The sequence below is a fragment of the Podarcis gaigeae genome, assembly GCF_964106915.1.
Source record: "Podarcis gaigeae genome assembly, chromosome: 5".
In the NCBI taxonomy this organism is placed as follows: Eukaryota; Metazoa; Chordata; class Lepidosauria; order Squamata; family Lacertidae; genus Podarcis; species Podarcis gaigeae.
The window spans coordinates 97,381,738-97,406,637 of record NC_139681.1 but is presented as its reverse complement, the minus strand read 5'-3'; the positions used below and the strand labels follow the sequence as shown (position 1 = coordinate 97,406,637).

Here is a 24,900-nt window from a genome sequence, read left to right as displayed (position 1 = left end):
AACCTAGCAGTTCAAAAGCACGCAGTGCAAGTAGATAAATAGGTATCGTTCCGGCGGAAAGGTAAACGGCATTTCCATGCGCTGCTCTAGCTTCGCCAGAAGTGGCTTAGTCATGCTGGCCACATGACCTGGAAAAACTGTCTGTGGAAGCGGACAAATGCCGGCTCCCTTGGCCTGTAGAGCGAGATGAGCGCTGCAACCCCAGAGTCGTTCGCGACTGGACTTAACTGTCAGGGGTACCTTTACCTAAAGCAGCAGAGGTCAACCAGGTGCTTAGAGGGTATTTATTTTCTGCATTTATGTCTCACCTTCCTTACATCCCAGAAGCCAAGGGTTCCCAGGCCGTCCACACATCTAGGCACTGACCAGAACTAGACCTGCTTAGCTTCAACAAGCTTGCAGCCTCCTGTGCTTTCAGAACATATCCTCAGACATGAGGGCTCCCAGAGTTTGTACCACAAAGCCAGCACAAAACTTCACCAGGCGTTGGGCGGAGATAGGACAACACTGGGCTTCAGGTGTTCGCTGGGCCCTCTCTCCCAAGTATGTCTGTGTTGCGGTGGCATAAAACCAGGGTTTGCAGCACAAAACCGGCTTGGAATTTTGACATAAGCAACGCTGGTTTATGTGTGTTCAGTAGGATCCTGCTTTTAATGTGTCAGTGCGTACTTATAGGGGGTGCCACAGAATAGAACACATTTTTTATTTTTGAAGGGTTGTCTGGGATTGGACAGTTTGCAATTACCGTGGTACCTCAGGTTAAGTACTTAATTTGTTCCGGAGGTCCGTACTTAACCTGAAACTGTTCTTAACCTGAAGCACCACTTTAGCTAATGGGGCCTCCTCCTGCCGCTGCGCCTCCGGAGCACGATTTCTGTTCTCATCCTGAAGCAAAGTTCTTAACCTGGAGCACTATTTCTGGGTTAGCGGAGTCTGTAACCTGAAGCGAATGTAACCCGAGGTACCACTGTAGCTTGGTTACTTTCTCTAAGGCAATGGGTGGGCTGCTGTTGCGGTCTCAAGCAGCCTGTTTAATTTTGACCCCTCAGCAGTAAAGCCTGGCTAGTGGAATTCCTTTTGACCGGTGAACTCTAGAGGAAGAGATTGTGGCATTTGCTCTGGAGTGCTGTGAACAAGACAGCCCTGACGGTTTGCTTTAACGCCGCAGTTGGTAGCCTTTTTTAAACGCAGGAGCTGAGCTGTTCTGGCTTTCGTCAGCCACTGAGATGGTGAATGGCCTGCCGCAAATGAAGTGGAGTGAATTGCTGCCTGTGTTCCAGCGGTGCCCTGGACGCCACCCAAATGTACCCCAGCAGGCCTTTTTCTAAGGCCGTAAAACATCAGAGAGCCATGGAGTTGTGTCGAGAGGGTGGAGGGCACGCAGCCCACAGACAGGTTTCATACCTTGCTCTAAAAATATTGCCATGCGGCACATTCTTCTCGATTCTGGTCTTCTGGCCTGGCAGACCTAAAGAGCTGACAGTTAGCCACAATGGTAGGGTGTCTAGAATAGACGTGGATATGGAAGGAGGGATTTGGAGGTAGTCTTGCTGTGAAGGGAAGTGCTCTTGTGCACCCCCCATTCCTTTCAGGGGGGCTGAGAACTTCAGTCCGCAAGTCACCATGCCAGTGGGCTGCAATCCCTGCTGTTAATTAGAGGAAGAGGGGATACTAAATCATTTAGATTTTTCTCTTTGGGCACCCACCCCATCCGGGGTTATACTGTAGGATTCACAAGCTAGCAAATGTAGGCTTTATGAACAGGGCCGTGTGCATTATGCGCTTGGCATGGCAGGGAGTTGAAATTCTGCACTTGAAATTCAGCACCAGGAGTTCTGCAACAGATATAAATTATTTCACTTGGCAGAATTTCTTATCCAGTTTTTACTATTTTGCATATGTTTTGCTCTATTGGTCAAAGGGGAAGGAGTTTTGCCCAAGCCACCTCTGGCTTGTGCGGCGTCTTAGCAGACATTGCCCCATAAGTTTCCAAGCACATCTTTGCTGTCCCATGAGGACTTGAAACATGCTGATGGGGGGGGGGTGTTAAATGCGAAGCCTGAGTTTTTTTTGGGAAGGTACATTCTGCGTCCAGTATTCTGTGGGCTTTTTGTGCTCCCCTGAAATTTGTGGGTTTAACATGGAGTTTCCTTCAGGTGCTGCGCAACTGTTTGCTGGAGCAATTGTATCAATAGCCTGGGTCTGAAATATGCCAAAGGATGCAGAGACGACAGCAAAGGTTCTTTTGCAGTCTCTGGCTGCTTTACATGTCAATAGGCCAGCAAGGTACCATCTTTGAGACAGAGTTTCTGCCACACACCTTTTTGTATTTAGTTCTCTGTAGAACTTGCAACATGTATAGCAGTCGAAGGTAGTTTGCAAAAATTCCCCTCCCTCCCTCTTTTTGGGTTTGATTTCCAGACCAAAAGCAGGCAGGCCATTTTTAATGTAGGAAAAGCCTCTTTCTGTGGAGAGGGTTAGGATAGTGGTGGGGAACCTGGGGGCCTCCGGATAATGGTTAGACTCCACTTCCCATCATGCCCAGCCAGTGTGGCCATTGGTCAGGGATGATGGAAGTCGTAGTCCAGGGACATTAGACAGCATCAGGCCCACATCATGCTCTAAGAATTTCTCACTTAAAATGCACATACACCCAGAAATGCAAAAGCACGAATCAATGTAGTCCTGTGAAACTTTTAGTTGGGTCCTCATTGTTAAAAATGAGTCGTGCCTCTAGTTTACTCAGGTCAGTAATTCCCCAGTTGCGTGCCTTGGTGATGTTTGCATGCAGCAAGAAATTGAATAAATGCTGCAATGATGAATCCCAAGGCCTCCGAAAAGGCCGCTTGCTGGGTATAGGTATGATTCATCACAGCTCTAGCCATTCCACTTTTCAGTCAGTCTCCCCTTGCAGGTACAGAGGTAGAAATCTGACACATGTGTGCAGTGAATGTGGTTGGGTGCAGGAAAGCAAGCAGAATTGCCTAACACCTGAGAGGGGGTTGCCTGCTGCATCTCTGTGTGAGTGGCTGTTCTGGAAGGCCCTTTAGATCGGGGACTTGGGCAACAAAAAGGGGGGTGGGAGATACGAGTTCCTTTGTGGTGTGTGATTCTTCTGTGTTCAGATGACAGGCATGCTTAAGCTCTCAGAACCGACTCTGGCATTGCCATCAATCACCTCCCAGTCAGATGTGGCTTGCCAGTCCCTGGACTGCATCCTAGAGCATCGCTGGTGGCGCTGAATAGCTTCCATACCCAAGTGCCGTGTCGCAGGGGTCCAGCCAGCCCTCCCATCGTATGCAGAGCCCTTTGCTGCCAGACTACAGACGCCAGTGTGAACATTAGCAGATCTGCGGAATGTCTCCCAGCTCCGGCCGTGATCTGTTTCTCTGAAGATTTGATTACGGTGTGGATTCTAGATCATGGCCCGTGTGGCGAGCAACTTTTTTTCTTTATCTTTTTTTTTTATTTTCAGAGTTTATAGCAACTGTCAAGGTCTTATAAACAACATGAGTCCACATGTTCTGGAAGCCACAGGAATGAAGAGGCAGCACCCTGGGCAAAAAGCAACCTGGTTTTAATCTGTCTTCCACGTGCTGCAATGCCTTTTGGTTTCTGTCTCTCCCCGCTGACACCCCCCGCCCCAAGCAAAAGTGTTGAAAGAAGCTCAAGCACAACATCCCCTGCTCTGCTGGAATATTTTAGGCTTTTATGTGTTCCCTCCCTCATAAGCAGAATCTCGTACCAGGGGAAGAATTTGGCACCCTGAGAACATCAGTTGTTGGGAAGAGCTGTAAAACTTTCCCTTGTTGGGCTGGCATTCAACATCTGGATTAAGCTGGCATGTGTGCAGGAGGGTAACTTTAATTTCACTGGTGTGATGGTCTTATTATGTGTGTCTTTTTGAAAATGAATCATTTTCCCATTCTGAGCCGCCAGGAAGGAATGGAAGAGAGAATCATAGTGTTGGAAGGGACCAGTCCACCGGTCATCTAGTCCAACCCCCTGCAATGCAGGAATCTTTTGCCCAATATGGAACTCGAACCCACAACTCTTGAGATCAAGAGTCTTGTGCTCTGCTGACTGAGCTATCCCAGGAGGAATGGAACTCTGTAATTTTTAAACCACAAAAAAGTTGTCGTGTGTGTGTGGTATATGGTGGAAGAAACATGGGAGAAACGTGCTAAGAGGAAGGCACACTTGGCAAATCCACACCGTGATCAACTCTCACCCAGAAACCAATGTCCCAACTGAGGAAGGACGTGTGGATCCAGAATTTGAGTCCACAGTCACTTACGGACTCATTGTTAAAACAGTGTTTATGGAAGACAATCTTACTCGGCTACGAGTGATAGAAGAAGAAGATACGGTGGTGGGGGAGATGTTGTTGTTGTCGTTTAGTCGTATCTGACTCTTCATGACCCCATGGACCGGAGCACGCCAGGCACTCCTGTCTTCCACTGCCTCCCGCAGTTTGGTCAAACTCATTCTGGGAGCTTCGAGAACACTGTCCCACCATCTCGTCCTCTGTCGTCCCCTTCTCCTTGCGCCCTCCATCTTTCCCAACATCAGGGTCTTTTCCAGAGAGTCTCCTCTTCTCATGAGGTGGCCAAAGTATTGGAGCCGCAGCTTCAGGATCTGTCCTTGCAGTGAGCACTCAGGGCTGATTTCCTTCAGAATGGGGAGAGATAACTTTAGATAAATTTACTTGTGATTCATATAGAATCATAGAACTGTACAGTTGGAAAGGGACCCCTTGGGTCATCTAGTCCAACCCCCTGCAATGCAGGAATCTCAACACGCCGTCCCCCATCCAGTTTGAAACCATACTGGACCCTGCTTAGCTTGGCAAATGTGCTATCAGTTTTATTGCTGCACCACTGCTGTTGCCAGTGACAATCAGTGTTGCAGATTCCATCTAAAAATGGCGTTGGCGTGTGTGCTAGGCTTCTCCAAGGGTGGGACCCTCAGGCCTATAGTTGTTCAATATCTACCTATCAGACACCAATGTTTGTCATGGGACCTTGATGGGCAATTTATGTAGGCAAAGTTACAGTGGGAGGGAGCAGTTGAGCCCCAGAGAATGGCCAGGAGAGCAGATGGCTAGCCTGCGTTTCTGCATCTAGCCATTCCACCTCCCTGCCACCGGGACATGATACAGGTGCCCTGTTTCTTTTGTACTTGATTTATTTCAGACTGCATCCGACTCCTTCCTAAAGGAGATTGGAAAGCACTATAAACTTAACAGAAAACAATAGAAAACAGGAACACTCTCAGCAGCTCAGAATCACTAAGAGGGCACCAAAGCCCAATTGGTCAGAGTGACACAGGCCCAAGAGGGTATCCTCTTTGCAGAAAACTCGGGGTTGAATTCTTTCTAGTCCCTATCCTTGTTCTCTGAGACGGAGAAGCTTGTGGAGCTAAGCCCTGTGTAAATGCCCATGGGGGGAAGGGGGAGCACTTAAAATCCTCGTTAGTCTTTTAGTCAGTTTGCCCCCACCAACCCGAATTTGTTAAGAGACTTCAAACCCATCCAGGGAAATAAATGCCGAATGCACGTAAAGCAGTTTCCTTGTTTTCTTTCGTCGTGGGCTTTTACGGAAACGACGCTCCATTCATTACTCTAAAGCAATTCTAAGCATGCGGAGGAATTGGCTTAGGAAGGAATCATATTAGCGGCTTCCATAATTTGGTTTGATTTATTAGAGAAAATTGAGTAACGGGGAGGAATTGCATCCTGTCTTTGGAACATTCTTTCTGCCCTTGTCCAGAAATGTACAGGCTGGCTTTGTTGACTCCAGCACTGGGATTTTCCTTCTTATGGAAGGCAAGAGAGGAATGGCAGCCCCTGCTGCCCAGGAAGATATTACAGCATTATTATTATTATTATTATTATTATTATTGTTGTTGTTGTTGTTGTTGTTGTTGTTGTTGTTGTTGTTGTTGCTGCTACTGATTCATGCCATCCGATTCAAATTAGCACTTGGTCAGATGGTTAAACCCAGGATTCAGTTTCCTACTGAAGGGCAAGGAGAATGGCATGGGTTTTTTTTTAACATAGTTTTCCTAGATAAGTGCGATCTAGTGCTTGGAGAGCCAGCAGTGGTGTAGTAGTTAAGTGCGGTGGACTCGTAATCTGGGGGACCGGGTTCGATTCCCTGCTCCTCCACATGCAGCTGCTGGGTGACCTTGGGCCAGTCACGCTTCTCTGAAGTCTCTCAGCCCCACTCACCTCACAGAGTGTTGGTTGTGGGGGAGGAAGGGAAAGGAGAATGTTAGCCGCTTTGAGACTCCTGAAGGGGAGTGATAAAGCGGGATATCAAATCCAAACTCCTCTTCTTGGAGTGTCAGACCTAGATGAGGACCTGGGAAACCAGGGTTCAGATCCCCACTCAGCCAAGAAAGCCCACTGGGTGACCTTGGGTGCCAGTCACTGCCTCTTTGAGCCTCACCTACCTCGCAGGCTTGTTGTGAGGATGAAATGGAGTGAGGGGAAAGTATGTATGCCACTTGGAGAAAAGGTGGGATATAAATGGAACGGTGAATGAATAAATCAATTTGTTTAAAGGATCACAGAATTGTGTTTGCAATCCCCCGCACCTTGATGGGTTTCCCTTCTGCAGTTTTGTTTTGTTTTGTTTTATACTTGTGTTTTAAACCTTGCTCCTCTCTTCTCTCTTGCAGGTCAGCCAGTTCAGGCAGCTCTATTCCAAAGTCATCAACGATAAACACGACGATGTGATGGCCAAGTTTGGAGCAATCCTGGCTCAGGGCATATTGGACGCAGGTGATTTCTGCTGCTGCAAGGAGGTGTTGGGTTCAGTCAATTCCTTTTCATTTTATTGTTCAATTTGCTGAACAAATCAGTTGGAACATGCAGACTTGCACGAAGCCCAGTGTAAGGTTTTTCCCAGCCATACTGATCTCTCCACTTCCCCCACAGAATGTCTACCTTGCCGCCGTCCTTGTTTTCCTTTAAATACTTTGAATGATTATGAAATTATGGTAATGGGTTTATTTGTATAGTCCTATCAGTATGCGCAGGGCTTTACAGATTGGCCATCTTGTGTGCTGTAGCAAAGCAAAGCGAGGCATTGTGTCCTTGGATAGTTGTCTTGAAGCATCTGCGGTCATTACGGACATGTGTCATTTCCAGGTTTCACAGGGCAGTTGTTTTTTTTAAGGATCCTGGCCTTTGATGCGCGTAGGGATGCTCCTGGCATGGAGACTAAAAGCTGGCAGATTTGTTAATACCTAATAATTAGAATTTGCGAAGAGTGTCCACAGTGCTTCATGTGCTCAGTAATTGTTACAGCAGCCCTGCAAGTTAGAGGCTGAGCCCTGTAGCTGGATCAGACCCAAAGGGGGGCACTGTTGAAAAGCAAGATAATACCCTTCTGGATCACACCAAAGGAGCCTCTATTGCAGCTTCCTGGTCTCGCAGTGACCAACTAGATCCCTCTGGGAAGCCCATAGGCAGGACCTGAGTTCAACAGCGCACTCCCCAGCAACTGGTGCTCAGAGGCATGCTCCTTCCGACTGGGGGACCAGGGCATAGTCATTGGGGCTGGTAGCCATGCATGGCCTTACCTTGCATGGATTGGTCCAAGCTCCTTTTAAATCTGCCCTGGTTGGTGGCCACCCAGGATGATGTTCACCCTCATTTTGCAGAAGCTGAGAGACACTGGCTTGCCTGAGGCCGCCCCACAGAATTCATGGCAGCTTTGAGCGGTCAAATGCATCTGCAAGGGGCAGCAGCAGTCCTTAAGGCTCCTCAGGTTCTATCTTGCATTAAGCTCCTGCCCCCAATCTGCAGTCGCTGTCCACCCAACTTTGGATGTCTTCATCGCATTTGTAAACAACTCATTAGTCCCCCGAGTTGTTAAAGCACCAATAGCACATCAGCAACACGAAGCGCCAAATGAGATTCTGTCTTTTGGATTTTATTGCTTGCGTGAATCACTTGGCTGACACGTCCTGAAATTGGACCTGCCTCGGGTTGTTGGTTGTCTGCACAAACAGGGCTGACCTTTCTTCTCAGGGATGCATATCTCAGGTTGTCCCTACATTGTCACAGAAGATTTACAGCTGCCTGCTGATGGGAAGACGTGGTTCTCTGAGGGATGGAGTGATAACATCTCGGAGCTTGGGGACCTTATTTCTCAGCTGCCATAGAGAATTCCCAGGCCACAGAGTTCCATGTGACTTGATCTCCAGAACTCCAGATCTTTCTGGGAGAAAGGCATCTATAAATCTCTCTGGCTGCAACTCAGCCTTCTCCAACCTTCTGCACTCCAAATGTTTTGAACTACAATTCCCATCAGTCCCAGCCAGCACGATTTTGGCAGTTAAGCCTTGATTGAAGGTGAGAAAGGTGGACAAGCCAGAAAGGATAAGTTGGGATGCTACCAGTGCATGAACCAGTCATGAGGAGGAAAGTGCAGGGTGGCAGTTTTGTTTCATTTTCAAAATTGAAACTTGAAAATGAATGTGCAGAGCAAAGGAAAGACAGCAAATAAACCAGTTTCCTGCTTCTGAGCAGAGTGCTGTATGAGTTATGTGAACAAGTAGTACAACCCCACATTCTTCACGAGTTTAATAATATGCCGAAAAATTGGCTTTGAAAGTGGCAGAATGTGGCTACAGAAAAATCACTCTTTACCAGCTCGGCACAAATTGATCTTGAGTTGGAAGAATTCCTAGCAATCCTGTTTTCTAAATTGCTTCTGTTTCAACCCATGTCCCTTCAACCCCTGGTGATGCTTCTGAGAAGAGCAGCAGAGCAAGATCGCATAACTTTCCTGCTCCTGGACAGGCCCTGCGGACAGGGAGCCAAAAGAAAGTTTGGGTGTCATGCAAAGAGAACAGAAACCGTGAGAGTGTGAATGCAATGCTTGAGGACTGAGGTCACCTCCTCCAGAAATGACAAGATTTTAGGCAGGCGAAGTCAAGAGGCTAAATGTTGAAAAATAAAATTCCAAAGTTGTTTAAACCAAAGTCATGATGGGTTTCAGCAGGGTGTGCTTGGCATGTGAACACAGCCTGAAGCAACTGTGTGTGTGTGTGTGTGTGTGTGTGTGTGTGTGTGTGTGTGTGAGAGAGAGAGAGAGAGAGAGAGAGAGAGAGAGAGAGATCTCACTACTCATTAGCAGGGAGCCCCTTCCCAACTTAAGCAATCCAGAGTGATCCTGTAGAACTCAACTGTACTGCAGAATACACCTAACAAATTCAGAACTTTCCGGTTGCTCTGGTTTTGGTGTTTACTTTCTGGCCAAATCTGGACCATTGTCAGCCTTAGAACTGCACTCCCAGGCAGGTCTGCTACAGGTCTGATGGCTGAGGAGGGCCTCCATAGTCTCTCCCCCCCCCCCCCCATGTAAAAGGGCTTGAAGTTTGATTGCATCTTAAATAGATTAGGCCCACTGCCCTCTGCCTCATCAGCAACAATAAATATGCCGGTGGCCTTCTCCAGCTCCCATCTGCCTAACTGGTTGGAAGCCCTGGAAATCTGATTAACACCTTCCCACTCCCTCTGTGGGCCTAACCTTTCTGTTTGGCTTTGGCTGGGAGCTTCTGTGTTGTATCAACCTGATGAGCTCTCTGATCTCTGCTTTGCAAGGATGAAATTAAAGGGTTTGGTTATCTGGCAGGATTAATTCTGCTGCTGAGATTTATAACCCGTAGGAAGAAGGAAGTAGAATCTGAAGCTGCTTCTGGTCGAGAGGGGGAGTGTAATCTCTTGCAGACTTTCCCCTTCTTCCTAGTTTAGTTATTAGGCACAGGAAGATCGGAGGTTTCTGGATGCGGGGGGGGGGGGGGAAGGATGGAGAAGTAATTTTGCTTCCAGGCAAGTGGAAATAAGGGAGAAGGAGAGAGAATGGAGCAGAGAGATACTCATTTATTTGTATTTATTATTTTCATTTAGAAAAAAAATATAAACCTCTTAGGAAAAAATCTCTGAAGTGGTGTACAGTATATAAATTAATTAGCAACAATACAAAGATGAAATCAGCAAAGCCTACATAGCTGGATTATACCTCTGACTAGTATACCAGACATTCTGCCACATACCTTCATGACAGCTGAGTCAAATCTCTGTATTCTGAGCGAGTTACCTCAGAATTCCTGGTGTTGGAGGGGAAATAATAAAGGAGACATGTTATTCTTAAGTTCCAAGAAACATCTGGCTGACCACTGCTTGCAAAGCCCGTCACTAAGCTAGAGCAACAGATGCTTTGATCCTGCAGAGCTTCTTTTGCCTTCTTAGCTGCTTCCCAAGTGCTCACTGTGGTCGGTTCCTAGAGAGGAATCATAGAATCGTAGAGTTGGAAGGGACCACGGGGGTCATCTAGTCCAACCCCTTGCAATTCAGGAATCCTTTGAGGGGACTAAAACCTGGAAATTAACTGGTATAAAATTTACGGCATGTAGTGCCTTAAAAGAGAATATAATGAAAATGATCTATAGGTGGTACATGACACCAGTCAAGCTTGCAAAGATCTATCATTTGCCCAATAACAAATGCTGGAAATGTAATGAGTCTGAAGGAACCTTTTACCACCTTTGGTGGACCTGCCCAAGGATTAAGGCCTACTGGGAAATGATCTATAATGAACTTAAGAAAGTCCTTAAGTGGACCTTTTCAAAGAAGCCGGAGGCTTTTCTCCTGGGTATGGTTGGCCAACTGGTACCAAAAAAGGATAGGACATTTTTTATGTATGCAACTACAGTGGCAAGAATTCTTTTGGCAAAGTATTGGAAGACGCAAGAACTACCCACTCTGGAAGAATGGCAGATGAAGGTGACTGAATTTATGGGACTGGCAGAGATGACCGGCAGAATCCGTGACCAGAGGAAAGAGACAGTGGAGGAGGATTGGAAAAAATTTAAATTATATCTTAAAAATTGTTGTAAGATTGTGGACTGTTAAGATGTCAGGGGGTAAGAAACAGAGAATTACAGCTGTAAATAATAATGTTAAGAAATATGAGAGAGATACAAATAGAAAAAAGGACTAAAGTGTTGCTGAAAAATTGCAAAACAAGGATGCAGTGTAAGGGAGGTATGGGGAAGTCACGCTTTTTGTGTTTTGTATATGTCTATTTCTTTTCTCTTTTTGTGTGCGTTGTTGTTTTCTTTTTTTTGTTCTTTGTTGGTTGTGAAAATTAATAAAAATTATTTTTTTAAAAAAACTAAAACCTGGAAATTAACACCCCATGCTCTGCCCCCTGAGTTATCCCAGTGTTTCTAGGAATGACCGGCCACATCAGGCAAATGATGGCTACCGCTCACTCTGAATGAGGATTTGCAAGAATTGTTCTAAGTAGGTGAACAAAAAGCGCTTGGCTTGTTAGCTCTGCGTCAGCCTTCAGCAACCTTGCAGGGACACAGAATTGTAGCCCAAAACATCTGCTGGGCACCAGTTTGGGGAAGCCTGGTTTATACCCACCTCTAGTTGAATTGACATGGGTGGAAGTGAGGAATCATGGAATCATAGAGTTGGAAGAGACCCCAAGGGCCATCGAGTCCAACCCCCTGCCAAGCAGGAAACACCATCAGAGCACTCCTGACATATGGTTGTCAAGCCTCTGCTTAAAGACCTCCAAAGAAGGAGACTCCACCACACTCCTTGGCAGCAAATTCCACTGTCAAACAGCTCTTACTGTCAGGAAGTTCTTCCTAATGTTTAGGTGGAATCTTCTTTCTTGTAGTTTGGAACCATTGCTCCGTGTCCGCTTCTCTGGAGCAGCAGAAAACAACCTTTCTCCCTCCTCTATGTGACATCCTTTTATATATTGGAACATGGCTATCATATCACCCCTTAACCTCCTCTTCTCCAGGCTAAACATGCCCAGCTCCCTTAGCCTCCCTTAGGAGGGTGAACTCTTTCTACTGTCTTGTTCCTCCCAGTTTGATTTCCTTTTACTCATTGTTTTATTTCAATGTTTGGTATACCATTTAATCACAGTCACTTCTTGGAGAAGAGACCAGCCCAAACCTCATGGAACTGCAGCGGCTCTTCTGGGCCCTTTGTTAATCCAAGCAACCCTCACCTCCCGTGTTTCTTTTGTGCTACCTCCCCAGGCGGCCACAACGTGACTATTTCTCTGCAGTCGAGGACTGGACACACACACATGCCTTCGGTGGTCGGCGTTCTGGTCTTCACCCAGTTCTGGTTCTGGTTTCCTCTCTCTCACTTCTTGTCGCTGGCCTTCACCCCGACCTGCGTCATCGGCCTTAACAAGGACCTCAAGGTACGTCCTTCCAGGGGCTGAAATGGCGTTGCGTCGGTCAGAATGGCCTGGTGGCATTCTGCGTGCTCCAGAGTTGCCTCTTACCTGCCCAACCCAGTGAAGAAGAGTTTGGTGCTCACCTTTAAAGCCCTAAACGGCCTTGGCCCAGTATTCCTGAAGGAGCATCTCCACCCCCATTGTTCTGCCTGGACACTGAGGTCCAGCTTCGAGGGCCTTCTCAGTAATGGCACCTGCCCTGTGGAAAGGAAATAAAAACTATCTGACTTTTAGAAGACATCTAAAGGCAGCCCTGTTTAGGGAAGTTTTTAATGGTTTGATGTTTTATCGTGTTTTTAATATTCTTGGGGGTGATCCAGAGTGGCTGGGGAAACCCAGCCAGATGGGCAGGATATAAATAAATTATTATTATTATTATTATTATTATTATTATTATTATTATTAGTTGTGTAAATAGGTTTGGTCCTGTCTTGCCCCTGGGGTTTCTGCTTTCAGCTGTTGAGCATTGTGATTTCCAAGCTGAGCATGGTAGTACACATGCCGGCCTGTAGAGCCAAAGGTCTTGGATCTAATATTTTATCATCTCCATAAAAAAGGAAATTAATTAATGGGTGATTTGAAAAGCCTTTCCCCCTCTTGCCTGAAACCCTGGAGAGGAACTGCTAATCAGAGCAGGAAACACCAGCCTGGAAGGACCAATAATCCTACTCCTTGCATAGCAGCTTCCTTATAATGGACAATGTTTTGCCTTCAGAAGGTACCTGGTTCAATCCCCAGCGTCTCCTGTGAAAGGGACCCTGGGTGGCAGGGCTGGAAAATACCCTCTTGGGACTTTAGGGAGCAGCAGCTACCTGGAGATGCCCATTCTAGGCCAGGTGGATCAGTGGTCTGACCTCATCGCAAGTCTGTCCCCCAAACCAAGGCAATTGTTTGGTCCTCTAACAGTTTCAGGGGAACCGCCTTCAGATTCTCAGTTTCCGGCTTCTCCTTAAGCCCGAACTGCCGATCTCTCTCCTCTTCAGCATCACCCTTTCAAATAGATTTGTGGGATGCAATTATATTCCCTTTCGTTAAGTTCGGGCGCCGTTTGATTCCTGTGGGCGAAAAGGGGAGCCAGCAGTGAGCACAGCTTCACATCGGCGCTCTCAAAGGTTAATCTTTCAAGCTTCCCCCTCTTGAGAGGATATTGTGCCCCCAGCTATGGAAAGCATGATGAGAATCTGCATCAGCCAGTAGGCAGGAGAAGAAGGGAGCCGTTTCCTGGCAACGTTAAAGAAAGTGGTTGTAAATCGCCAGGGTCGTGGTAGGTAGCTTAAGATTCAGGGTGGAGGGCAGGTTTTGAAGTTGGCTTCCCTCTGGTTAAGGGGGGCAGGGAAAATGCAGCAAACTGAAGCTGCCTCATTCCTCCTTTGCCACTTCCTGAACACTGCTGGAGACTTTTATCTCAGGGGTGGGTTAGGAAAAATGACTTGCCAGCTTGGAGAGTAGAGATGATTTTATTTCGGACTCTGCTGCCGCCGATTTGCACAGCCCTCTTAACGCCATCCTCAAAATGCGGTCCTTTGCTTTGATCCTTTTAACAGGCAGAAGCAGGGCTCTGGGCAGTCCTTGTACTTGCAGCTCCATCCCCTTCAGCATCCTGAGAATACCGTATTTTTTGCTCTATAAGACTCACTTTTTCCCTCCTAAAAAGTAAGGGGAAATGTGTGTGCGTCCTATGGAGCGAATGCAGGCTGCGCAGCTATCCCAGAAGCCAGAACAGCAAGAGGGATCGCTGCTTTCACTGCACAGCGATCCCTCTTGCTGTTCTGGCTTCTGAGATTCAGAATATTTTTGTTCTTGTTTTCCTCCTCCAAAAATGAGGTGCGTCTCGTGGTCTGGTGCGTCTTATAGAGCGGAAAATACGGTAATTTTTTAAAAGACATTTCTAGGCTGCACGTATAAGTTTCAGAATGTGCAAGAAGTGCCTGGTTGGAACCTGGGGGCTTCTGCCAATGGGAGGAGAACACATTATATTTACAGTACGGCTTTCAGGTTGCTTTTCTGCATCCTTCTCCAGCTTCTTGCCTTCCAGATGTTTTAAACTCTGCCACGCAGGGTGGTGCTAATAAGAGTTCTAGTCCCAAACCTCTGGAGGGCACCAGGTTGGTGAAGGACTCAGAAAAGCAATCGCATTACTTTATCATGTGAACGTATGGAGCTGTATTTTTTACTGAGTTAGACTATTGGTCCTTCTAGTCCAGTATTGTCTACTCTGACTGGCAGCAGCTTTCTGCAGTCTCTGGACGAGAGACCATTCCCAAGCCTTGCTTCCTGTATCTGGAGATGCTGGGGAGTGAAACCCAATATCGCCTACTTTTGACTGCCAGCATCCCTTCAAGGCATTTGATGGAAGGCTTCCCAGAATTTTTAACTAGTAGTCCCAGGAATTGAACTGATGATCTTCTGCAAGCAAGTCAGGTGCTCTACCATAGACCTAAGGCCCCCTCTCCCAACTAAGTCCATTGAATCTGTGGTGTAGAGGACTGTAGACATTCCCAGGCAGGCCAGGCTGTGGGGTATGCACTTTCCAAGCTTTCCCGAAGAGGGAGGTGCAGAGAGAATTGCCATGTGAAAATGCCCAGTAAGGCGAGAAGCCTCTTCCTGACTTCTATCTGCTTGTTCTTCGGTCTGCGCAACCGCATCTGTGTCCGTGGCCATGATTCAGAGCAATTGTGTCCTGGGGAAATCAAACCTGATGGAAATGCCGTCTCAGAAGTAACTCGGATTCTGCAACGACAGCAAGCCGAATTCAGCAATGTGTTTTGCAGGCTGGGCACATGCCACCTCTCCGCCTGAATTTCGCATACTTCAGGCTACCCTTTTATCCCTGCAAATCCGGCAAGATCACCTTGAGCTGAACGATTGGCGCAGGCGGCAGATCGGTTCTCAGAGACAGACAGATGAGCGGATAAACCTGCTTTCTGCAGTCTTGTCTCAGTCTGTGAAGTACAAGATTGAACTCTCCATGATAGGGGACTAGCTTATGTGAGAGATGGTTGCGTTAAGACCCTTTTGAGGGCGGAGGGGACCCAATCACAAAGGCCCCATGTGGTACAGTCCACAAACAGGCTCATCTGCTCTCGATTATAATTTGGCCTTGGAAGTCAGCGGCCAGTGGCCACACTTAACAAAGCCGGTGTTACTTTAGGTACTTGTGCTCGATCCTAATTCAGGATCTGCATAATGAAGTTTGTAGGATTTTGACAGGCATCACAGCAGGGAAGGAAATGGCATTTGAAATCCCTCAGAAGACTATGCCTTCCACTCCCCCCATCTTCCCTGACCTTTTTATTTCACTGTAGCCTTTGCAAGACGCTCCTTCCGTCTTTCTCAGCATCCTTCCTCTAGCCTCACAAGGGCTAGAAACTTGGGGCACGTGTGAATACGAGATTCTCAGGATGCTGAATTCTGAACCTGCCACCAAACCCCACACTTTCTGTTTGCCCGGCCCTGCCTTCGACATCCCTTTTCCAGTCATGGCCGAAATGTGAAAAGCCAGGAGAGAAAGAGCACAAACAGTGCTCTGTACCGTGTGGGAGCCAGCGAGAGCACAATTGCCTCACCGGGACTAAATTGCCTCGTAATACAATAATGATGTTTCAGTCCCCGATGGCTCAGAAGCTTCCGGCGAGTGGCAGAGGCAGCATTTGTGCTTCACCTGGCTTGTGTGCGTGTCTCAACGAGGGCACCGCACGAGGCTACCGCTTTGCTCCCCGGCCTTCCGCCATGCCTGTCTGACTTTGCCCTCCAAACGCTCTCTCTCTCTCTTCCTTCTGCAGATGCCAAAAGTGCAGTACAGATCCAACGTCAAGCCCTCCACGTTTGCCTACCCAGCCCCGCTGGAGGTGCCGAAAGAGAAGGAAAAAGAAAAGGTGGGTGAACGGCCTCCCTGTGCCCATGTGGGTGGCTTGGTTTGTGTGCAGACAGAACAAACAGTTGCCCCTGCTGCTGCTGCTGCGCTGGGACCCCTTCCCGGGTCTCAAGGCTTCTCTGCCCCTGAGATCAAAGCCAAAATTGCCCCCCTGCGCTATTTCACACAATGTGGTAGAAAACCTAAGTTTGCCCTGAAACGGTAGGCCTGGCAGGGAGCAGCGGGCAGTCCTGAATCCCTGATGCTTCCCTCCCTCATTTCAAACATATGTTTTTATTGGTCATAAATTATGGGTGGAATTCAGTGTAGCGCTAAGGAGATTGGTCAGTCGGTGTGAGCATCTCTGTTTGCCCAGTGGGATGGTCTTCCCTCTCCTCCCCCAGTGTTCTTGGGGAAAGCCCTCTTGCGCTAGCTTCCACTAATGGCCCACCATTTTCAGATGTACCCTATTAGTATTAATGGGTGTACACGGATCTGTCAAAATGTAATGTGTGAATTAACCCCAAAAGCAGCCCTCAAAGGATGCTGCCTCTGTGTGCTCAGAAAGAATATGAGGCTCTCCCTGCTCCAGGGACTCTTTCAGAGAAGCATTGGAAGGCTCCTCAGGAGATTAGGAACTCCTGCTTGCTCACCCTCTGAAAACAAACCTTTTGAGAAGCAAGAGTGAACTGGGCCTCCAACTTTGGGGCCCTCTAATCTTGGGGGCTTCGTGGGCCATACAGCTGACCCCCCTTCTTCCACCCCTCTTCACACACACACACACACACACACACACACACTTCCCCCACTCCACTTGGGGCCTCCTGCCCCCCTGCCATATCTGCACCTGACCCTCAGAGCACCATTATTGGCTTGTTCTCCTGAAAGCCTTTTGTTGTTCTCACGCTCAGGTTTCTACCGCTGTGCTGTCCATCACGGCAAAGGCCAAGAAGAAGGAGAAAGAGAAGGAGAAGGAGAAGAAGGAAGAGGAGAAAATGGAAGTGGTGAGTCTGTACTCTCCCATCCTCCGAATCATCGTCCAGGAATGCTGTTCTGGGGCATTGATCTAGGAAGCAAGGGCCTCTGGAGCCACTTCCCAGTGGTCAAGCTCTCTTCTTCTCTGTCTGTGGGCTCCTTAGGCGTCAGTAAGGATCCACCAACTCCATTCAGTGTCAGTCAAGAGGGAGGCAACATTAAATTGGCACTGTAGTTGGAAGAGAGAGGAGCAGTGACCGTAGTCTAACATCCCTGTGCTGCAAAGCACTAGTAAGATCTTAGCTATACCCTAAATCCAGCAAACCCTGAATGAATTCAGTCAATGTGGTTTCATCCCGTAGTTAAGTGGCGTTTGCAGTTACCTTACGGTGGTACCTGAACTGAACAAGTTTATTTGGAGAAAGCACCATGTTTTGCCGAACCTTCAGGAAGTTCTCTGGCTTGCAGAGACTGTGGTGTCTGGAGCTGGTCAAGCATGGAGAGGGAGACAGAGGCCTGGCTATGGGCCGTGGGGCAGGGAGGGACCCTGCTCCCTCTGCCTGGCCCTTATTTGCTCATCTCGCTCTCTGGCCTTCAGTTGGGCCCCAGAGAAAGCCCCAAAGGAACAGGAGGCAGGCTGAAGAGGACCAGAGATGTGATTGCAGCAAGCAGGACAGAGGCAGTCTTATCCAAGCTGACCAGTTTCGGAAGTGGATGAAGAGGCTACTTCTGAGGAGGGCAGCCTTGCTTCTACTCTGGCCAAGCTAACTTGGAGTGAGTTCTTCAGGATAGGAGAACAGACATGGGGAAATGCAAAACTGAGTGCTGAGCTACATCAAATATTCCCATTTTTCGGGTTCTCCGGGTATCTGGTTGAATTGTCCTGAGGCACTAATTTCTCCCAAAGAGGCTGAGATATTGCCAGAAGAGGCTCCCTTTTTATTGCTCCTAATGTTTGGGATAGGGGACGCGGGTGGTGCTGTGGGTTAAACCACCAGAGCCTAGGACTTGCTGATCAGAAGGTCGGCGGTTCGAATCCCTGCGACGGGGTGAGCTCCCGTTGCTCGGTCCCTGCTCCTGCCCACCTAGCAGTTCGAAAGCACGTCAAAGTGCAAGTAGATAAATGGGTACCGCTCTGGCGGGAAGGTAAACGGCGTTTCCGTGCGCTGCTCTGGTTTGCCTGAAGCGGCTTAGTCCTGCTGGCCACATGACCCGGAAGCTGTACGCCAGCTCCTTCGGCCAATAAAGCGAGATGAGCGCCGCAACCCCAGAGTCTGTCACAACTGGACCTAATGGTCAGGGGTCCCTTTACCTTTAATGTTTGGGATCAGAGAAGAATCTTGCTGTTGCCACCACCCCAGGAGCCTCTTGGGGTCTCCACCTTCCTTTGTAGCATGTGGCCTGGATCACTTGCTCGAGTCATTTGCTCAGAAGCTGCCTTGGGGTGGTGCTCCCATGTTTCTTCCTCCCACCCTATTTCTCTTTCTGGTAGGTGCAGGGCCAGTGTTGAGAGACTGACCCACACCTCAGCAGAAATCCCTGGCCCCACTGCTCCTTGCTGCCCCTCCCTGTTCTTCTGCCCAGGGGCGGGGGGTGAGCAGCAAGCTGTGTTCCCTCCCACCCTGGCGTGTCCTTAGCTTTGGGGGGTTGGGGGCAGAGGTGGCCTGAACTGGGTCCAGAGGTGAAGAAGGCCCAGCAGTCAAGGGGGCAGTAGGAGCAGCGGGGAGAACTAAAAAATGGAAGCAGGCACTGGGGAAGTTGGTTTGGGCATTTATGTACTGCAGCCTTCCCTAGTAGTTTTGGACTACAACTCCCATCATTCCCTGCAAGTGCGGCCATCACCCTCCAGTTGTAGTCCTGAACATCCAGGGAGCCTGATAGACCACTTGAAGGAGCTTTCATGCGCAGCTATCCTTCCATCTGAAGGACAGGGCATTCTTTATTAGTACCCCCACATTGCTGAGTGAGGGGGGCAGTGGTTTCCCCAAGACCACCTGGTGAGTTCATAGCTGAGTCAAGAAACTGAAGCTGAAGGCTGTCTGGCTCTTGCCACTCTCCTCTGTCTTCCGCTCCGGCCGCTTTCATCTTGTCCTTTTGGCTCTGGGGTGTCTTCTATTGTCCAGGCAACTTTTCTTCCCAACTCTCTGGGAACTGAAAGCCCTCTTCCTGTGTTGTCCAAACATGTGGCCGTACCTGTAAGGGGGGAAAACATGACACAGGCCCAGAGGCATTTTAACAAGGCTGAAGGAAAGCCTTCCTTCCGTCAGCCCACGAGCGGAGCAAAGTGTACCTGAAGTAGCCTCCAGAGAGCTATCAATCCCGGCCGATTTCTCACTGCTGCCATCTTTGGAGACAGCTTTATGGCTCAGAAAAACACCCATCGTTGAGCTCCGGATGGGACAGGATAAAGTTCTGCTTCTTTTTAAAATTTGCAGCCAACCCATTAAGGCTGCCTGGCGTGCCTGGATTTTGGCTTCGTTTTGCTTTATTATTCATTGACGTGGGGCACGTCTGCGCTGGTACGAAGGCTGGACGATGGGCAGGTTCTGCTGTGGCTCCAGGTCCTGTCCTCTCGTATGTATTTGGCTGTGTGTGTTTTTAACGCCTCCTTCCTCCCGTCCCCAAACAGGACGAAACCGAGAAGAAGGATGAGAAGGAGAAGAAAAAAGAGCCTGAGCCGTCCTTCCAGCTCCTTGACAATCCAGCCCGGGTGATGCCCGCCCAGCTCAAGGTCCTCACCATGCCGGAAAGCTGCCGATACCAGCCTTTCAAGACCGTGAGTCGAGTGCATATCTCTCCTCTGACGACCCTCTTCACACCATAAAGTGGGGGGTGGGGGACCGGTGGCACTTTCTGGGTGTTGTTGGACTTGACGACCCATCAGCCCCACCCAGCATGGCTCCTGGGCAGGGGGACGATGGGATTTGTAGTCCAGCAGCATCTGGGGGAGGGGGAAGGCGACAGATTCCTCCCACTCACCATGTCATTGGCTTTGAGCAGGTTAAATCATATTTAACTATAGGACCCTTCACTAGAAGGCTTTGAAACAAGAATAGTCAGATTCATGGAGGAGAGGGCTATCAATGCCTGCTCTCCCCAGACCCTGTGATCATCATGAGAGGCCCTTCTTCATGTGACTCCTCCACAAGAGGTCCAGAGGGTGGCAACACGAGAACAGGGCCTTTTCTGCAGTGACTCCTCGTTTGTGGAATGTGCTCCCCAGGGAGGTGTGCCTGATGCCTTCATTATACACTTTTAGGTGCCAGGCAAATTTTTTTAAAAATGGCGTGGCATGAGCTGCCAAGGAAATGAAACAACTCTCTGACTTTTAGGAGACACCTGAAGGCAGCCCTGTATCGAAATTTTTAGTGTGTGATGTTTTACATTTTTTTTATATATGCTGTAAGCCACCCAGAGTGGCTGGGGAAACACAGCCAGATGGGTAGGATAATGGTAATGATAATGATAATAAATAGTTTCATTCTGAAAGTGTAGTGCATTGGAAAAAAAGATTGAGAAGCACTGCCCTAGGCCACCTCTGGCTCCTCTTCATTGCATGATGGCTTGTGCAGGAGACCTTCCTGGTAGATTCTCTTCTCTCTGCTAGGTGAGGGCCAGTGGGCCGTTTCCAGCCAGCATTACCTTGGAGAGGCTGGACTTCTTTGCCCCCTCCTGTGTCATGCAGATGTCCCTTTGCTGGGCAGGGTGCCAGAACGGGGGCAGTGATTGTCAGGTGGCTAAATTTAGCTGCAGCCGTCATTAAACAAGGGGGTGGGGCCAGCTCTTGCCCCCTCCCCCTGCTCTGGATTGGCTGGCTTGTGATGCAGCGTCTGCATGACCCTGACTCGCTGGCCCAGCAGCCTCGGGGAACCTTGAACTCACTTGGTGCTCCTCTTTCTCCAGCTTTCCATTGGGGGCATCATTGTCTTGAGAGACACCAGCGAGGACACAGAAGAGCTTGTGGAGCCCGTGGCTGCGCATGGGCCGAAGATTGAGGAGGAGGAGCAGGAACCGGAGCCTCCGGAGCCTTTTGAATACATTGATGACTAAGACATGGGGGTATGTAAGAGGGAGACGTCCCTGCCTGGGCCGAACCTAACCCAAGACAGCGCCCAAGAGGAAATCACATGTGCAGGGGACGATGGAGCTTGCCATATTCTAATATTCAGAGGTATGCTGCCTTTGGATGTGGAAGCTCCATTACTGTCATTCGCCCAATGACAGGGCCGGCCTCAACATTATGTGGCAACAAGCATCGTGGTTAGTCCCGTGTTGCGGAAAGTCAGGCTTTGCTCTTATCCACCCGGAACCTGCTCTCAAAACAACAGGAGCAGTGCGACATTCACTAGCTTTCTAAAATCCAGTACAGTCATACCTCATGTTACATTTGCTTCAGGTTAAGCATTTTCAGGTTGCGTCCGCGTTCCACGGCAACCCAGAAGTACCAGAACGGGTTACTTCCAGGTTTCACCGCTCGTGCATGCGCTGACGCGCAAAATGATTTCATGCACAGAAGCGGCGAATCGCGACCCACGTGTGCGCAGACACGCAGATGCAGGTTGCGTTCTTTTCAGGTTGCAAACGTGCCTCCGGAACGGATTGCGTTTGCAACAAGAGGTACCACTGTACAGTCATACCTCGGGTTGCGAACGCTGCGGGTTGTGGGTTTTTGGGTTATGGACCGCACCGAACCCGGAAGTACCGGAACTGGTTACGTCCAGGTTTTGGCGCATGCGCAGAAGCACTAAATTGCACTTTGCCATGTGCGTGCGCAGATGCGGTGCTGCGGGTTGCGAACGTGCCTCCTGCACAGATCACATTCGCAACCCGAGCTATGACTGTAGATTGAACTGGTTTCTGCACAGAGAACTGCACACAAAACTGGCAAATAATTCAGTAGCTGTTGAGAACTGGCCGGCCTGGGCAAAGTGCAGAATTCTCAGCTCTGCCTGTACCATTTGGCTCCATCGTTCCCTGTGCCGTTTCATTCCCACAGGCAGCCTTGTGCCTTGGCCAGGGCTGTGCCTCTTCTGCAGCGTGGCAGGTCCTGGACTGATGTTGAGGGCTCTTGCCAGGCTGGATGGCTCAGAGAGTCAGCTTCGATTTCTGCTTTGACTGGGTCTGCTGAAACCCAAGCCTCACCTTCAGGTTTCTTGTAGAGTCAGCTGTTAATCAGCTGCAGTCTTTGGAGCAGGGGAGATAGAAGCCCGTTTGCCATATCTCCAGCTGGTTACAGCACCTTAATTACAAAGGATGACCTTGCAGGCAAGATCGTGGCTGAAGAAATCAGACGGTTCGGCTTCCCCTCCCAAAAAGCAAGCCATGTTCTGGAAGTGCTGTTGTTTTTCCTGAACTGCTGAAATGATCTGCATGCGTTGCAAGCTAATCTGAAGAACCAGAATGGGTTGCTTAGAAGATGTTTGCTCCAGGAAGCTCCTTTAGGTGGCCAGCTTCTTGGGCCTTCCTCAACCTCTGGCACCTCTCAGGTGTTCTGGACTGCAGTCCAAAAACATTTGAGGGTGCCAGCTTGGGGGGAAGGCTGGGATAGGTCGCCCAGTAAAACTTTTCAGAGAATAGCCGTGAAGGGTAGCTGAGACCACCACCGTTTTGCTCTTCAGCTGAGTGAATCCGGGCCCAGAATTGGAGGAAGGCACCATGTGGTGGTAGAGCTGTGGTTGCCACTAACTCCTTGCCTTTGTTTTTTGTCTCCGCTGTCCTTTCTTTTTCTCCCCCTCCCAGGGCCCTTAAAGGAAGCTTGGTGCGCATTACGTCTGAAATTGAGGAAACGGTCCGGCGGAGGCTCTTGCTGCAGCCTGCAGCTCAGTGCATGCTCTGTCGCTTCTGTGCTGATCGGCAGCAGGCAGTCCACATTTTATGGGTGACAAAAGGAAAAACCTATGCTCTCTTTAGTGTACTCTTTCATGAGAAACCAGTTTTCAAAATAAATAAATTCAAAAACCCAAGCGGTGGCTTTGTTCTTCGTTATTCCCCACCTGCAACTTCGGGAAGATGTGAGATGAGTTTCACAGCCTCACCTGCCTTTGTACCCCCATAGTGTTTTTTACACCGGGAAAACATTCGGCCTTGAAGAATACATTTTGTCCATGTGTTGATACAGACTCTCCGTCCTGCCCTGGGTAACTTTGGCTGCTACAACATCCTTTGTTGGGTTCTGACACACTCCCTCAAACATACTTTCATACCCGATGTCCGCTGGGTCTGGGCTGTGGAAAGGCAGCCCATGCAGCCTGAGGTCTCGGGGTAAATGCTCAAGCGCATGGTATTGTCAGGAGTTCAGCCTACAGTCGAGTAGGACCCTGGCAGAGACACATGCCCGACTGACATGTTCCCTCCCTCCTGGTCAATCATTTGAGAGCTTCATAAGCTTTCTTCAGCCCAAACATCACAGCGACCAATGCCAACCGACACTGGCACACTTAGGGATCCACAGAGTCTTCGCAACTTGCGTGACAAACCTCAGCAACTCAGCATTTTGGCTAATCTACTTTATTTACATATAAACACACACGGAGCACTGCAACATGGCTCCCTCTCTAGCATCAGACAGCAAAGAGAAAGAACAAAGGACAATAGTCTCACTTCACGGAACACATTAACACAAACATCCTGTCTCCGTCACTTCCCACTCTGTGGAGTCAAAACATACACCGTCATGTGACTGACAAAAATCCCATGACTGCAATCATGGAGCAGGAATTCCAACAGGTATATGTGTGTCTTCAAGAAGCCCTTGGTGGAATATCTGCATCTTGGGCAGCTGCTCAGAGGCCTTTCGCATTGGAAAGGGCCTTATATCGGACCGGCTAGTAAGAGCCAGTGTGTCATAATGGTTAGAGTACCACACTGGGACCTGGTACTCTGTGGTTGAAATCCCCACTCAGCCAGGAGGAGGAAGAAGAAGAGGAGTTTGGATTTGATATCCCGCTTTATCTCTACCCGAAGGAGTCTCAAAGCGGCTCACATTCTCCTTTCCCTTCCTCCCCCACAACCAACACTCTGTGAGGTGAGTGGGGCTGAGAGACTTCAGAGAAGTGTGACTGGCCCAAGGTCACCCAGCAGCTGCATGTGGAGGAGCGGGGAAGCAAACCCGGTTCACCAGATTACGAGTCCACCGCTCTTAACCACTACACCACACTGGCTCTCTGGGTGACAATGGAGACCAGTCACTGCTTCTCATCCTACTTCACAGGGTGGTTGTGGGGATTAAAGGAAGAGTGGCAAGAAGAACCCTGTCCAGCACCTTGAGCTGCCTGAAGGAAAAGGTCGCATATAAATGCAATTAATTAAAAAATAGACAAGGAGAATCCAAGCCATAGGAAGGGCACAACTGGGTCATGCAGTGCTATAAAGCTGCTATTTGCAACCGCCATTTTAATAAAAGTGATATCTCGGCAACTTTAAGAGAATCTTGTGTGAAAACAGTAGAGTGTCTGGGTGGTGGAAGAATAGGATAAACTGCATTCTTTCCCCCTCTTATCTTCTTGGAATAGGTTTGCCCCAGATGTGGTCATTCCGCTTTGTAGAGAGTTCTTCACATCTTCCCCGCCTGCCTCCTAATTGGGGTCCGACCTTCAGACGGCGGTTGTCTCCTGGAATGTCCCGTTGTCCCAGCAACAGCAACCCTAGAGATGCCTAAAAAACAGAGTCATGGTCTGAAGTTGACAGCAGAGATGGATCTGGGTTTTCTTTTCCGTGTCTTGTTTTCCAGGAGATTCCAGATAAAGGGACGAGGTTTTCAGTGCATTATCCTTACTTCCAACG

At 48.9% G+C, this 24,900-nt stretch overlaps 1 protein-coding gene across 2 annotated transcripts in view; it reads left to right on the top strand.

Moving 5' to 3' along the window:
* Positions 1 to 23,081, top strand: part of PSMD1 (proteasome 26S subunit, non-ATPase 1) — a 90,411-nt gene extending 67,330 nt beyond the window's left edge. Inside the window, exons 19-25 of one of the 2 annotated variants that reach the window (XR_014564315.1) lie at positions 6,685 to 6,787; positions 12,085 to 12,254; positions 16,073 to 16,165; positions 17,055 to 17,147; positions 19,748 to 19,894; positions 21,022 to 21,486; positions 21,750 to 23,081. Coding sequence is in view for 1 of the 2 variants with exons in the window: in XM_083739317.1 (XP_083595443.1) it covers positions 6,685 to 6,787; positions 12,085 to 12,254; positions 16,073 to 16,165; positions 17,055 to 17,147; positions 19,748 to 19,894; positions 21,022 to 21,168 (753 nt within the window). In the remaining variant the exon portion in view is untranslated. The remainder of the gene's footprint in view (positions 1 to 6,684; positions 6,788 to 12,084; positions 12,255 to 16,072; positions 16,166 to 17,054; positions 17,148 to 19,747; positions 19,895 to 21,021; positions 21,487 to 21,749) is intronic. The other variant, XM_083739317.1, reaches the window with a different exon arrangement.
* The last annotated feature ends 1,819 nt before the right edge of the window (positions 23,082 to 24,900 follow it).